General features: G+C 38.5%; 1 protein-coding gene across 2 annotated transcripts in view; it reads left to right on the forward strand.

Moving 5' to 3' along the window:
* The window catches only part of nphp4 (nephronophthisis 4), a 135,914-nt gene extending 120,258 nt beyond the window's left edge, over positions 1-15,656 (forward strand). The window contains exons 23-29 of one of the 2 annotated variants that reach the window (XM_077549301.1): positions 837-993; positions 2,532-2,611; positions 2,909-2,994; positions 4,302-4,473; positions 8,476-8,655; positions 9,138-9,281; positions 15,315-15,656. In XM_077549301.1, the coding sequence (XP_077405427.1) occupies positions 837-993; positions 2,532-2,611; positions 2,909-2,994; positions 4,302-4,473; positions 8,476-8,655; positions 9,138-9,281; positions 15,315-15,455 (960 nt within the window). In that variant the 3' untranslated portion in view covers positions 15,456-15,656. The remainder of the gene's footprint in view (positions 1-836; positions 994-2,531; positions 2,612-2,908; positions 2,995-4,301; positions 4,474-8,475; positions 8,656-9,137; positions 9,282-15,314) is intronic. The other variant, XM_077549309.1, reaches the window with a different exon arrangement.
* The last annotated feature ends 1,469 nt before the right edge of the window (positions 15,657-17,125 follow it).

The following is a 17,125-nucleotide window of genomic DNA, read 5'->3' on the forward strand; positions in this document are numbered from 1 at the left end:
AATAGTTTAAAAAAAATCTCGGAGTGGCTTCTTTCAAACGTGGATAAAAAGACACTTTACAATGGAATGGATACAGTATCCATGCACTCACACATTCACACTGTAGTGGTGGTAAGCTACTTAAGTAGCCACAGCTGCCCTGGGGCAGGCTGACCGAAGCGTGGCTGCCAGTGTGCGCCTACTGCCCATCCGACCACCACCAAACATTTGCACCTTCCATACACCAGTGTGAGTAACACTGGAGGCACATGACTTGGGGAGAGCGGGGATCGAACAGCTGACCTTCTGGTTACTGAACGACCGTCCGTCTCTATACCCTGAGCCAAGGCCGCCAGTAAACATATGAATCAGATATCTGCCATGCAACTACAACATGCAAATTGGAATACGGTGTTCTCTCACTTCTTGCAGGTATTACCTTCCACACCCTCCCACGATAGGTGAATTTCCACGAAGTTGAGGACGTAAATTTTTTAGTTTTTGTTTTTTGGGGGCGACCTATGCTTCTACTGATCCATAACTTAACGAAGCCACCACACAGTTCACATCCTTCTAAAACTAATAATAAGAAAACTAGCAACATAAATAAAGAATACAGTAAATCTGGGAAGGGTGGGCAAGGGAGTGTGTGGGGTGGGCGTAATACTCTCTGAAAAAGCGCAAAATAGTGAGGAACAACCCAAAATAAACCCCCAGTGTATGAATTTTGGATCCAAATACAAATCGGCGGTAAGTGAGCAGCGAAGTAGCGAGGGACCACTGTATAGCTCTATATCCAGATGCAAGACTGATATGATCCTGTATCGGAGCTAACCTACCTGAGCTTCTCTTTCCAGGTTTCATTCAACGCAGAAAATGGTGACCCAATAGCCATCTGCCAGGTGATGGTGGAGCCATCGCCTCACATTGTCGACCAAACGTTCCGACTTTACCACCCAGAACTCAGTTTCCTCAAGAAGGCCATCCGCTTGCCACCATGGCACACACTAACTGGTAGCACAGATTATATGCCGCACACTTCCTAATGTATTACTTTTTACAGTAGCAATTTTCAAGTCATTGCATTTTATGTAGCCCTTTATTGGAAAAGGAAACATACATAGTAATTTCAGTCAGTGTTCAAAATGGATACTGCACACCTTGCTATAAGACACTAAAACATATGACTGATTTTATTTGTAGTTAAACAGACAAATTCACATGTGCAACAGTCTTCAAAATGTAGATCTGTAGTTAGGGTGGTTGAATATTTGACATTTGCATATTTTTTTTGTCATTTTTGGGGATTGTTTTGATGAATGCACTTGAAACGTTCAAGTAAAATTACCAATTTTCAGTCATATATTGTCTCTTCAAGACTGCACTTTGAGGACCTTGAACTGAAATCTGCATTACTTCTCAATCCAAAGAAAAAAGGCACCAGCAGTATGTAATTTTTACAGTTCTATACAATATAATTAATTATTCAGGCATTAGTTTTAAAGCACAGTGCACTTTTGTCAATGTATTAAAAAAAACATTGCACAGTAGTGTTTAGAAAATTAAAGAAAAATAATTTCTTCAACACACCTTTTTTACTGGACTAAAACTAGACTAGACTAAAATTTAATAAAACAATAACTGGGACTAAATCATTATGCATTTTCTTTGACTAATGAAGACAAGACGAAAATGTACTTCACGTAATAAACATTGGGCTGAAATCTGTGGACATTTTAGTTCATGAACAAAAATAAGTCGAATATTATATGATTTTGTAAAATCTTGTCTCTGCTAATCTGTCACTGTGACACACCCTCTTTCAAATCTGCAGCTAGCAAGCGCAACATGCACTAACACATTGGACAGACACAAGGTGGGATCACGTTGAAAGGTTAAAAAAAAAAGAGTAAATTATAGTTATAACGTAACATTAATCTAACCGCTATAACGTTCCAACAATGTTAATCCAACCGCTAACTAATGCTGGCTAATTTACTAGTTTATAGCATGGAAACATAGTTAGCCACTTGTTGATATACTGTAATTGTGTCTCAAGTTGTTTTTTTTATCAAAAAGATGAGAACATTTTATGTGAAATAGTTTTAGATCCGAAATGTTCAACATAATCTGCTGACAAAAAAAATACAGGGGTTAAATGATTGTCCTGACTAAAATGTTGACAGTTTTTGTTGACTAAAACTAGACAAATAAAATTGTGGGGTTTTTTTTAAATAAAGACTGAAATGCTAGATTTATAGCCGACTGAAAATTGACTAAATAAAAACGGGATGAAGTTGACTAACTTACCAGCGTGATTGACTAAAACTGAGACCAAATTTTAAAATGGCAGATAGAATGAACACTATTCCACAGGAATGTATATTTGAGTCACTAGAGTTGAGAAAGATGCTGTGAGGAATAGCAATGGATGCAATGCAAGCCCAAGCCCAGGACTGTTCTATATACTACGTACTCTTGTTGAGTGTATACTTTTGTGATAGTACTAGAGTGACTTGTGAATCTGTAAAAATAATCTTTTATGCTTGAAGCAGTTGGAGGCACGGATGCCGAGACTCACGTTTCTGTACGCTGCAGTGACCCAAACGTCATCTGTCAGACTCAGACGCTGGTGAGAGAATGACTTCCTTCGCACAATATATCAATGTCTCAGCCCACATTAATGTAAACAGGGGATTAATTACTAAACTGATAGCTTCAGCACCATCCTTTGTTTAGTGGTTTTGTTTAGAGTGCTATTCCAGCATTCTTTGTAATGAGTCGAGTACCTTTTTTGAAGCACAAAGAAGGCTTGAGTCTTTATTCTAAATGCTTTTAACATGTGTGTCTATTTTTTTATGGTAATTGCTGCTGCTCTTATTTATCCGTTTTTAGCCATTTATTATTTTTACATTTATCATGTCACTAGGTGCCAGGAGAGCCCCAGGATGTGTACTTGAAGGTACCTGGAAGTCCGAGTCCCAACATCAAAATGTTCTTTGTGATGGTTTTCACGTAAGTATTCTTGTGGTGGCCACATTAGGCAAAAGCTCCACAATATAGAAAGGATAATTTATTCAAATTCAGATAAAAAAAATATATATATATAAAAAATTCCTTAAGGAATATTGCCTGTAGCTAAATAAGGAAAAATTAAATGATCTAAGTGTAATGGTGTAACATAAATATATTTAATACTGAGGAGTGTCTATTTTATCAATGTACTGTAAAAGCAGCTTTTTATGAAGACAGCAGTGCTCAATGAAATTTTTTCACTGTAAGCGTGGTAGGTAATATTTTAACATGTTTGTAATTGTGGTCTGGCGTAGGATGTTAATATAGTACTAATATCTTAGAGAGACATTTTTCATATATCATTGATGTCTTTTGAGCTGTGGTCTCAAAGACTAAAGGTTTGAAAATATAAATGAATGAGAATGCAGGAAACACGATGTAAAAACAAGACAAATCGGAAACAAGACCAAACTGATATTTTTTTTGTTTGGTTTTGAAATGTACCTGAGATTTCATCATGAGCAAAAACGAATTTGATCTCTTTCATTCATTTTGTTAAAGATTCAACACCACTTGACTGACAAGATTTAATTTCAAATGACCTTGTTGCCGATTATGTTGTTGAACAATCATAGGCACCTATGAATTAGTGGTGGGTGCCTGGTGGGCTACTGTGGTGGTCAAGGACCATTTATTTCCTGGCTTTGTTTATTAATATGTCCAAGTGATCAAATGTTGTGCATCATAATTTATATAACATACAGTATGGGGAATTATTTAAAATGACTACTATTTTTTGCTGTTTAATCTGTGCAATGGGCTTTTACTGCTTTTGTGTGCGGAAACATTTGCACAATAAATAAGCACCCCATGCAGTGTATTTCACATGGAAGTTGCCTGGTGGAGAAATTTGGACAAAAGGGACATTCTTGGCCAGTGACAAAATTCCCGAATGATTTACAGTATCTTCCAAATGTCTCTGAATGCTCTTTAAGTGCTGCAGTCACGGAGCAGTGCTGAGTATGTGACTACATCGCCTCCCACTCACAGCTCTCAGTCTCAGCTCAAGCCGCTGAGACTTGAATTCCCTTCGTCTCAGCAGTGGGAGGATGATGGTGATGATAATGATGATGACGATGAAGATGATGATGGTGGTGGCGGTATTGCCTGGTCATTAAAATGCAAGTGCACCCGTAGATCAGCCTCCCTCATCTTTGACCTCTTGTTGCCTCCGAGGGGGGAAGGTGGTGGGAATGCTTTGTCCTTTTGCTGTATTTGTTGTTCCTTATGATGTTTTCTCTCCATAGTGATAAGTGGATGGCCGCCCCTTTGCAGATCTGGCAGATTTATGTGCATTTCATGGAGCGGGTGGATGTCAGCTGTATCGCTGGCCAACGCAGTTGTCAATCACTAGTGCTGAGGGGGAGGCAAGCTGCTCGCAAGGTCAAGTGTTTCTCATCACATCCCCAGGAGATTGAGGTACAGCGCCAGTTTATAAATTTAGTGCCTAGAAAGTTACACTATCACTCTCATTTGATTCTGGTCCCAGTTTAATATGTTCGGTACATTGGGTTCTCTGCCTGTAATCCTGATGTAGAGCAGCCGCACAGTCATTTCAATCTAGCTCGTACTCGCATGGCAAGATGGAAAACTACAAATTAAAACATTAAAGCTCAATGTTGAACTCGGTAACCTAGAAGACCTAATATTAACCAGATGTTAAATAGATTTTTGTGATTACAAACCAACATTTGTTTGGGGTTTTATGACCACTTTTATGAAGTCTGTTTACTATATAACAAAACACATTTGCTGTATTAAAACTAGCCCTAATTCACCAAACAACATAGATACCAACGGCAATGTACAGTAAGAATAAATTAAACAAGAAATCATGCACTTCAATTCAATTTGATTTTGGTAGCCCTTAAACCCAGGAGGGCTCTGAGGTCTGCAGACTCGGGTCAGTTATTGGAGCCCAGGTTTCAAAGCAAACATGGTGAAGCGGCATTTAGTTGTTACGCTGCACGCAAAATACCTTTGATTAAGATCTTTTGAGCATTTTTAAAATCAATTTCACTATACAGTATTTTAGTAATTTCATAAAACTACTTTTTATATATTTCCTTTGCATTTAAATGTCTTTAAATCTTTTCTTTTGTATTTGTGTTTAAATGTTAATGTACGTTCTTTTAGTCATTATAACATTTTACTTTTGTTGTCTTTGCTTTACCTTTTTGTCTTAAGCTCTCTGTAAAAAACAAATAGGTGTTGTGCCTTGTGTATGAAATGTGCTATACATTATAAATAAAGTTGTCTTGTCTTGCCTGGTGTGCCAAAAGCTTTCATGTCTTTGAGTAGACTGCATACCTGCTCTCATGAAGCGGATGGTCTCTCTAGAAATATTTTTAAGGCAGATGGAGAATGTGAAGCATAAAGCGCAGTAAAAAACTGGCATGCATAGCTGTACTTTTGGACGGCAGCTGCTCATTAATAGACATAGCATCATCAGGCTGCCAGTGTTGGTGTTGTCTCTTTCTTGGGTTTCATCTCATCTAACACGTTTTGGTCTAAATATGTAGAAATTTAGCGGATTGTGGAATTTCCTGAAGCTGACAATATCATCAATATTCATAGTGCAAGAAGTTGAGTAGTTTACTGGACTTGATCTTTCCATCTTCGAATTGTTTAGGTGTACTCTGCAAAGCCTAAACTTGGTGGGACATGATACAACATTTCCTGACCACACTGACATTCTTACAAAATACAATGTTTGAGAACTTGGCGGAAAAGGGGGTAGCTTGTCTGCCCGATAGTTGAGAGGTCCTCAACTGACTCTTGGCTCGGGTCCTCTTGTGTTTGTTGTGCATGTTCTTGTCATGCTTGGGTGGGTTTTTCTCCGTGTGCTCCCGCTTCCTCCCACATTCAAAAATCATGCATGTAAAGTCCATTGAAGATAAATTGTCCTTTATGGAGATGCATACTTTTTGTGTGGTTTGACAGAATAATCAGTGTTTTTTGCATCATGCCATGTAGTAATACTGCTTGGTTTTGATTAGACAGTGTTTCTCACTCCAAGCCCAAATAAATGTGTATTGCTTGTTAAAAATAAAGTCATGTGATTGAATAATCATGCTTACATGCATAGTGATACAGGATGCATTTTCCTTGAAGAAATAGGGTACGGGCTGAAAAACAAACACAAAAAAAAAACGACAGATGTATTTTTAAAAGATTCCAGTATATGCATCAGAGTGACTGCTTTGATGTGACTCTCAGCAGGTTGAGTCGCTGTGGAAAGTATTGGAGGAGTCTTATAAAACAGGATAAAGCTCACCACCAGAGAATAGTTTTGCTTTTCTCAAAAGATTAAAAAAAACAGCTGTGCAGTAATTCTCATTCTCACATCTTGCTGTCTCTCCTGATTTTTCTTCTCGCTGATTACTCACAGTTCTCACTCATTCTCTGTCCTCCTTTTTTGCCCTTCCTTTCACCTACTCATTAATTGATTGATTTATAACACTGCCAAATGGCTTATGTTCTAATGTTTTGCATCTAGAAGATAATAGTAATAATGCATCCGATTTATATAGAGCTTTAACTCTAGACACTCAAAGACGCTTTACAATGGAATGGATACATTATTCATGCTCTCACACATTCACACTGTGGTGGTGGTAAGCAACTTAACAGCTGCCCTGGGGCAGGCTGATGGAAGCGTGGCTGCCAGTGTGCGTCTACGGCCCCTTCGACCACCACCAAACATTCACACCTTCCATACACCAGTGTAAGTAGCACTGGAGGCAATGTGTGAAGTGCCTTGCCCAAGGACACGACGACACATGACTTGGGGAGAGCGGCAATCGAACAGCCAACCTTCTGGTTACTGAACGACCGTCTCTACACCCTGAGCCACGGCCGCCACAAAGATGCAATGTCCAACCAGTTTTAATGCAGATCTGCATTTTGGAAAAAATTGAGCAAATTAATATGTTAACTGTCACATGCTTAGACCTCAATCATATGTTATCCATTTAACAAAAACTTACCATGTGTATGCAAAGTCAAACACTTCAATGTCAAACCAAACTTAAATCAAAATTGATCCAGATTTTCAAGCAAATAAGATTTAATATGGAATATATAATATACATTTCTAATTTTATTGCATTCAAGTCTAACTTGAAAATGTACCAGCGTGTCGACCAAATATAGACTCTGAATTGTACATGGATCTTGAATATGGGAGTAAATGGTTGGTTGTCTGCCCTCTTATTGGCTGCCGACCAGTCCAGGCTGTAACCCATCTCAAAAAAAAAAAAAAAAAAAAAAATATATATATATTGAAAAAATAAAGATAAATCACCTGGGATAGGCTCCAGCTCACTTATGACCCTAAACAGGGTATACGGTAAAAAATGGATGGATTGACCCAGAAGAAATAATTGATCCAGATACAGCTTTGTCTCAATCGTAGCTTTCCGCTTATAGTCTTTGGGCCCCTGTGGCTTTATCGTGTTGTTTTGTGACCCAGTAAAGGAGTGGAAGTCAAGCCTGTATTAAAATATTGGAAAAATATAACTTTACTATTGTGGCTTTTCACACGCTGGAAATGTGCACATTGTTTTACAATATCATATTTCGTTTTATAAATTAACTACCCCGCCTAGCCAATCAGAGATGACGTTATGATGGCAATATCTGTCTTGACCAATGAGAAGCTTTGTACTATCAGCGATTGCATAGCACAATAAAAATAAAATGAATACATAAACTACTAAACATACAAGATGGCAGAATCTTAGACAAAATATTATCTGGCAACAAACGAAATCGTGAGAAACTTTGTAAAATGTGTTTTTGGACTGCAAAGAAATTCTGGTGACATTCAACAAGTCATGGACTTTTTTCATTTTTTTTTTTTTTTTTAAATTTCTGCTTCAGTGGAAGCATTTAGAAGGCAAGCAGGCCGGAATTGTACAAGGTTTTGTGCAAGCACATGCCGCAGACTTCAATAAATACGGTGACAACATGAAATCTTCGATGCTCATTCTAAGGGGTGCCAGTTTCCACCGTACTTGCTACACATGATTTTCAGGCAAGCAGTGCATTATGTGGAATTTTTTTTGCAAATTTTCACCCCAACCCCTGAGGGCGGTCATGAAACTTTAATGTTATTAATATGGAATTAATTAAAAATAAATAGGTATATTAACTAATTGATGCCCTGTAGAAAGATTTACTGGTGGCAAAGCACGAGATGCCATAAGATGCAGCACAAAAAAAAAGCAAAATGTTGAGTTTTCCTACCAAAAAGCAGTTTCACCGTAATACATTTTGCACCATGCCTAAACTAATGTCTAAAATAATCACCCTTTTCCATTCGTTTGCTATTTATTATCGCGCAATGTTTTGGAAAAGTAGCAAACACCTTGCTAACCAGTGTTATTTTTTTCTTTTGTTTTTTTACCTTTTCCACAGGTCAACCCTGGAGGTGTTTTCATGTTGCCTCCTGCAGGTGTGCAAGAGCTCCAACTGAAGGTGCAGCCGTGGCGGGCAGGCAGTCGCTTCCTGTATGTGAATGCGGTGGACGTGGAGCAGAGGCAGTTAGTCACCGCTTGGCTACTGTGCCTCAGTGTCCACAGGCCTGTGCTGTCCAAGGTGAATTGATTTAAGTCATGTTCTTCTTTGCATACTCTTCAATTTCATCATAAAAGCACTGGCCCTGTCGTCAAGTAAACATATTGACCTCCTCAGCTGATTGGGTCTTGTTCTGAGTGGCTGACGCAATGCACCTCGTCCAGTTTGGATTCTGAAGCTCTGTTGTTAGCTTTCAGGTTTACGCAAGATTTACTCCGGAATGCGTTTAAGTCAAAATGCATTTTAAACGCTGTGTACCATGTACATTTAAATATTCATAAATATCCCAGAAACACAAAGCACAAAGCAAACATAGGTTATGCTAGATTATGATTAAAATAAATAATGCAGAAGTTGTAGAAGTGTTTGTTTGCATACTGATTATATTTTTCTGGCTCTCTGCGCAGGAAAGTAGATTACTGTGACGGTTCTATTAAATTGGCGTGTAAAATTGCTTGTGTTTGTGTGCGTGTGTGTGTGTGTGTGTGTGCGCGTGCGTGCAGGCGTTTGAAGTGTGCGTCCCAGTTAGCAGTGGTCGCGGCAGCTCCAAAAAGATCACCTACGCCAACCCCTACACCAGCCGACGCACCTTCTTGCTCCGTTCTGACCATCCGGATTTGCTCCAATTCAAAGAGGATGAATTCCAGGTGAGATAAGGCAAGCAAATTTAGTCTAAATGGGCAAACACCCCATAAAAAAAGCAGTTTATGTTTCTAATATAAACTAAATGTTTCTAATTTTCTATTGTAGGGTATACGGTTTAATGCAATCTTTTGCACGTTCCCTTAAATGCAATGAATCCTTTTCAAGGTCAGACTGCCAGCATCATAAAAACCATCAGCTATACAGGCACTGAAAAAAAACAAGCATTAAAGTAAGTTAATCACGTAAAAACATTTAAATTTTAACAAATGAAAAGCATAGCCCTGTGTTGCTATGCATGCAGTCGAACATTAGATGCGATTTTGAGAGGATTTCTTGAATTTTGCTCAAATTCCTAATGGTACAACCTCTGAGACTTTCCACCTTGGAATCTTGTTTTTTCTCTACCATCCCTCCTCCCAATTGCAATGCATAATTACCTTTTAATTATCTTAAATATTTTAATATGCATGTTTTTACTGTCATGACTCACTCACATGAATTGGGTGCAGGCAACACGGGTTCAGTTTCCGCCGACTGACATTGTGAAAAGTGAACGTGGCTGATTGTCTGTCTCTAGTGGGACTTTGGCTCCAGCTCACCTCCACCCTGGACAGCTATAGAGATGGATGGATAAAAATAGACATTTAATAAAGACATGGTAAAAAGGTGAAGAAGTCAAAAGAATGAATGAATGTGTGGCAAATTTCCACAAATTCAGCAGAAAATTAAAAGGTTGAATTTTGTAGCATTTCTTAGCAGCAAAAAACAAGTACAGGAGAACTTTGCTCTTGTTTCTCATGTTAAGTCTTGAGAAAAACAGAAGCGAGCTAACAAACAATTATGCTGTCATTATGAAGGAAAATGTGTAAAAGCCTATTTGAGTCACACACAAGTAGGAGTCATTGCCGTTATTGCCGCTCTTTTGATGAGATGTGATAAAAGGGAAAAACAAATGACAAAACCTATTAACAATAAAACCAGTCAGATGCAATGGGAGTCTTTTTCCACATCAACTATTAAGGTGCAGTGCTGCTCCTGTCCAGGACCACACTGCATCAATTAGCCTGAGGGAGGGAGGTGGGCTTTTTGTTTTATTTCATATTGTTAGCAACGCTCCAGGTGTCTAATAAAGCATTAAGGCTGCCAGCAGCGTTTAGCAATCGTGGGGACACTTTGCTTCCTTTTTCATATAACTCGTAATAATGAAACCCTTTTTTAGGAGGGAAAGCGCAATAGAGATCAATACTGATAAGCTTTTTGGGGGATATAAATCCTACAAATAGACTTATTTATCTGTCGAATGCTATAATACAGAATAGAGAAGGATGGATTGAATTACTGGGAAGAAGAATCAACATAGCAATGAAGGAAATGACGTTGCTGGAAAGTCGATAAATGAGGTACATGGGATGGCAGAAGGTAAAACCAAAATACATGGTTTTACAGTATTTATTTTTTTTTTATCCAAACCTAATAAGGAAACAATGTTGTCATTGAAGAGACCATAACTAAAGCAAAAAAAGACATTTAGCTCTACATTAGACTTTGGTGGAGGCTAAAATGGAACTTATAATGCTGAACTTCAACACACTCCATTCCAGGATATTGATTGGCTGTCAATTTAATTAGGTTTTGAAAACATATTTAGATGGGAAATAATAGAAATGAATATTGCGTGTGTACCAATTTGACACACACTTCTGGAATAACAAATAATTTCTACAGTCATTATCAGCAATAAATGAACATGGTAGGAATCAGGTGATATCAATATGCAAAACTTTATTTCTATAAGTCTCTGCAAGTGTTTACATTTTCAAACAATCAATTCTACCACATTCCTAGAAAATCACAATGGCCCATCACTAATCCCCACGAGATTTGCGGAAGTGCTGATTCTGATCACAGCTGACTTTGACAGGCTGCTATCACACATACTGTATAGAGTAGACAACCATTCACACTCACTTTCACACCTACAGACACTTTCAGCTACTAAATCTACTTTTGGAACGTGGCAGCAAAGAGTACGAGGAAACTCCTGCTTTTGTCACTTAGTGAGCATCTCACCTCTTACCTGGGGGCATTTACACTTTGGTTGAGGGAAAATTGTGAGCATAAATTCTAGCTTTTGACTTTTTTTCCCTTTCTAACCTGAAGCACCTGCAGGCTCTTTTAGAAGCTGTGATTGATCAAATGTGTAAATTGCATGGCGAGAACACAGGTTGTAGCGCTCTCGGAAGTTGTTTACGTCCATGAGAAATCACCCACGGCTCACTCCTCTTCTTATCAGTGCATGCTTTCTTTTAGACTCAGAATCTCCATAACAGTGTAGCAATATAATGATACTCGCAGCCAGTGACTCAGGGCTAATTTCTCAGCGCAGCCCATGTGGAGTGGCACAAACATGGCGGCCACAAGGGTCCTAATCTCGTCCATCCATACATCTTCTGGAGTGCTTGTCCTCATTAAGATCGCAGGTGAGCTGATTTTGGTATCTGGTCCAGCTAATGGCAGGAGCTGAAACATTTTACTCAATATAAATAAAGTAACATTTAGATTGTAGGTTTAATGTTATACTAATAAACATGATTGTGACTCCTTTCATTGATAAACTAGTCTGAACAGTCAGGGTTCCCTTAAAAGACTATGTTTTATTATTTTTAGCATATTGATATTACACTGGTAGGTTTTTTAACACATCATTCAAAGTACAACTTATCTCAGTGGGAAATGTTTGGAAATGCTATTAAAGTTTTTGGATGCACACCAAAGCTATATATTTCCTTCCTTGGCCCATGCTGCCGAAAAGTTCCCTGGAAAGCAGCTAAATAACTTTTGAGTTATATTGTAACAAGCATCCATACAAACGCAAGGGGAGAACATTTCTTCCTGCCTTTATTTCAGACTTAGTGCTTAGCGGACAATGTGTACCACTTTATTAAGTGGTAACACGCACACACTACCACATGGAGCCTGGGAGAGGAAGGCAGCCGGCCACTGTGTGAGGCGACCATGTGTGATATGACAGGTCAAAGTGTGGAGCTGCTAGTCGTCTCCAACCAGCTGTGGGAAACTGCTGCTAGACCCTCCAATGCGCGCTTCCCACGAGCACATTTATTACACTTTGAAAAGTGTGGACCTACGTTGCACATTGTGCTCGGAGAATCTCTCCAGTGTGTCAGTGAATAACTGTGTCCCAGCTCTCGCCGCCTGCACTTTCTATTTCTGCTCCTCGGACTTAAACATCAGAATTCTGCACGGTTCTCTGGGGCCAGCGTCTTGTATTTATTGCCTCAGAGGAGGAATAAATCTTTGCTTTATGCAACATATCCTCTACGCAATGTCACTCATTTGGTTTGTCAACACGACCAGAATATATTTTAAAGACTGCATTGCTGCATTGCACTTGCTAGTGCATTCTTTGTTTTATAATTTGGGTTTCTCCGTGTGATCAATTTGTGGATTGGTAAGAAATCTTTTGTTTTGTTTTTAATGTGCGAGTTGACCTTTGATCAGACAAAGGTCAGTTTTATCAATTACTGTTGATCTGCTTTGGTACAACAAACAGGAGTTCAAAATATTTAGAGATTCTCCCATCTCGAATATCACTGAATTGCTGGTTATTTTTTTCCAGATTCAATTAAGGATATCATTTAGTTAAATGCTTTAGTCAATAACACAGGCCAACAGTTAATTGTATTCAAAGATGTCTTTATGTGTCTTTTTTTACACTTGTTTCAAACACGTATTTATTTTTTTCTAGCACATAAGGTTTTTGAGATTATTCCCTTTTTTTGTATAATTTATAGCTCTGATGTTTCAGAAAATAATTCCTACCTGTTGCTGAACCTAACTCTTAAAAGGAACCCAGACTGCAATGACAAGTTTGGTCTATTATTTATTTGGTTCTTACTAACATAACGACGAGATTCATTTTTCAAAAATCATTTCCAGTTTAATACATTTTGTAGAAGCTTTATTTGAATGTACGCCGCCATTGCCGAGCAATGTGAAACTTCAATCAAGAAAGCAAGGTAAGCCTTGTAGCGTTCCTAAAGAAACAAAATGCAATCAGGAGAGTCACCTTCCCCCATGCCGTGTTTTCGTCATTCACCAGACGCACTCAAGAGTTTTGATCGTCCTTTTAGGAAAGCTACAGAGATTTACCTTGCTTTCTTTATAGGCATTTCACATTGCTCGGCAGAGAGCCAGCCGCCATTCTACATCACTACGCTTTGAGTACGTCCAAATAAAGTTAATACAAAATGGAAATGATTTTTGAAAAATGAATCTCATAGTTATGTTAGTAACAACCAAATTAATAATATAGAGCAACTTGTCATTACAGTCGGGGTTCTTTTTAAGTAGAATAAATATTCTATTATGTACATTCTATCACTATTTTATTAATATAGTTATTATGAAAACCTGAACGTGGGCACATTTGGAATCAGCACAAAAAAACTTACCTCTCATCAAAAAAGTAAAAACATTTTGATCATGATATAGAGGTACCTTGACTTACAGGTGCCCCCACTTTATCATTATTAGGGGTTATGAGCTGTAAAAAAAAAAAAAAAAAAATCCTACGTGTTGTAAATTTGAGTTCCAAGTGAGATTCAGAAGCAAGGTGCTCAAGGGAAGTGGAGGGAAAAATTAAAAACTGTTTATTACACGAGAAACATTCAAACTCACAAACACTTGCTTAGGAGCTACTTTAGGCCAGGTGCACACGCAGACGAACCGCCAGACGTGTTCCTCATATCACCCACTAGCTAGGTCACACGGCAAAGGTCTACATACAACACTGCAGATGATCTTGTGACGTTTGGCTTGTTCCAATGCACAGTCATACTGTTAATGTAAGCATTATGTTTTTATGCAACACATAACAAAACTTTTGGTGTTTTTTAATGAGCCTGCACGGATTAATGACATTTCAATTCATTTCAATGGGAAAAATCTACCTGAGTAAAGTTGATTTACAAGGTTGGTCAGGTAATACATGTAATTAATAAGTTAAGGTATCTCTGTGTAAGTTTAGAACAAATACTAAGAGGAGATGTGCTTCTGTTCCTGGAGTTAAAATACTACATGCATTTGGAATTCAATTCTTTTTAACTCTACTATTGCATGATTGTTTCTTTTTCTAGTCCAAATGAATGACAGGTTAAAAAAAAACAATCGTACTGGGATCGATACCAAGTACAGTATACAGTATCAATCATCTTTCTACTTACAGCAACTGACTTTGAGTATGTTGAAGTCACTGTTGTCATTGATCATTTTTCCCACATACACAGTTTTCTGCTTTTAAGTGTGATTGTGCTTGAAAGACATAGTATTGGTTCATGTGGTCATTCCAACTCTACAGATGGTTGAAAATGGAAGAGAAAATTTGGGTTAGTCCACACTTGCCACTTAAAACAGCTTCCACTCTTCCGGTCAGACTTGGAAGCTGCTGATGAGTGTATCAGCCATCCAGAAGAACATTCATACCTGGATTTGGATGAGACCAACTCTCTCTGTAAATGTACTTGATGACAAAAATGTGGTGAAAGGTCATCCAAACATGCTCTTAGGACCAGGCTGGGACCAGAAAATGGCCTTCACTATTATGTAAACTATTCCTATTCAAATTGAGCCATAGCATACAAATTGACTAGTAAATTGATTTAGAGACAATTAAGGGGTTAGAGTAATTGATTTATTAAAAGGTGTGTGTGTGGATAACTTTGAAATCATAATCATATATATTTGATCAAATTTGGGCTGAGTACTTGTCAGCTCTCTCTCCCTCTTTATTGTAACATTGATTGCCTCATTGGAATGACACACTGCGAATTGTGTAGTTGCAGGTTATTTGTTCACAGTTTCAATCAACTTCTGAATTCTCAATGTTGTCTTAAGTTAAACTCATCACAGGGCGTTTGAATTCTTACATACTGCCAACAATGATGGGTTGCGAGAAACGTGAGTTTTATTTAGAGAGCATTTGATCAAGGGCATTGTTTGTTGTGTTTGCTGGTCAGCTTGATGGGGGAGAGAGTTACACCATCGGACTGCGCTTCGCCCCCAGCCAGAGTGCAGGTTCAGTGGAGATTCTGGTCTACGTGAACAACCTGGAGGAGAAGACGGAGGAGACGTTCTGCGTGAAGGTCAATTACTCATGAATCCGTGGTTGTGATATGTGTGCTGTAATTTTAAACAGACAATATCTACTTTTGTATTTACTAAACGAGTCTTTGTTTTCTATTGTATATTTCTGGAGGCTTGGCATAATAGTTGCTGCATGATTTGACAAAAGTGGGAATTATTTTGGTGCGACTTCGAGCTTTCCTGAAATAAATCAAACCCTGACAAACGCAACTTAATCATCTCAGCCGCACTGTCTTTGTCCCCGGCTTAGCATTTTTCCTCTTTTGAGGTATTCAGCCAACGTTCATGACAGTTCATCCCCAAGCATCAGGAAGTGCGCTGAGGGTGAGAGCAATAACATTTTATTGACTTTAATTACCCGGCAAACCCTCTTCAATGCCACTTTATAGTCAGGTTTTAATCTAATGCAAGCCAGGGGTCTGCACCCCCCTCACCTCCCAAACAATTTATCCTCATCATGCCATTATTAGATGCGCCGCCATAATGGGGATATGATGTTTTTAAGTGAGAACAATGCTCCCTCCTCACTTGCTGTGTGTCTTGCACAGAGAGAACGGCGTGCACATTGCGTTACATAACAGCCGTTACACAATCCCCTCCACCCCCTCCTGTCTCGTTTTCTCTCTCATTAGAATGCAGGCAGCAAACTAAGCTTTGAGCGCAGCAGCGGAGGCTAATAAAATGAAGATAACAGCTCAGTCAGGTACACTTCATCTTTACCTTCTCTAATATGTGGTCCGAAGCGAAATTTTCATTTTCCTATCTTTGCATGGTACTTCCGCGCACAGTATCAAAGCTTTATGAACAGTGTACTGGAGGTCTATTAGTGGTACAGTGTTAACATAAATCATTCATTATATTCCATAAATAAATCATGATACGTATCTAAAATATGTGTTAAGTTAACCAGGTGAAGTCAAACCGTGATTTAAAACAAAATAATAGGGGTAGAATAAAGAAAATGCTGAAAAGCGGCAAGACTCAAGGCTGGACAGAACGCCTCCACACTTCATCTGCATCTTAGCGACCGTTTACGTGCTTGGGTAGGCTGATTGTAATTGCATGGGGTCATCTAATTGGGGTGAGGCCCACATTTGTCTTGACAGAGACACCGCATCTATTAGAGTGGAGGAGGAAAACATTTATTACGAGCGATGTTTGATAACACTTTTTTTCCCCAGAATAATAACAATATGAGTACTCAATACCATGTAGTACTGGCACAACATAAAATGCCTCCCACATTTTAAAGCGACTATGTATTATTTGGTGTCATCAAGTGGTGAACTAGCAATTAATTCACTTTTAAAACCCACTATTAATTTCAATTGAATGCACACAAAAAAATCACAAATCTTTTTTTTTTTTTTGTATAATCTTAGGCCTAGTAATCACTAATTATACTACATAGGTCGTGCTATGCCTTATAGGAGGCAGACATGTTCTGCTGACATCTTTCTGCTATGGATACCTGCAGGAGAAGAACTTCAAAACGTAGTTGGCCTCCGGTGGTGCTTGCATTTAGTGTCAGACTCTACAGCTGGGCCTGCAGGTGGTCGTCGAGTCCCGTGATTCGCGCTCCCACACAGTAAATTTCGTTGAGTAAATTTAACTCTAAAGAGACTATATTTGGTCCCATTCTAAATAGATTGGAAGAGAGTAAAATATTAAATAATAATAATAA

This window comes from Vanacampus margaritifer, chromosome 1 (genome assembly GCF_051991255.1).
Source record: "Vanacampus margaritifer isolate UIUO_Vmar chromosome 1, RoL_Vmar_1.0, whole genome shotgun sequence".
NCBI lineage: Eukaryota > Metazoa > Chordata > Actinopteri > Syngnathiformes > Syngnathidae > Vanacampus > Vanacampus margaritifer.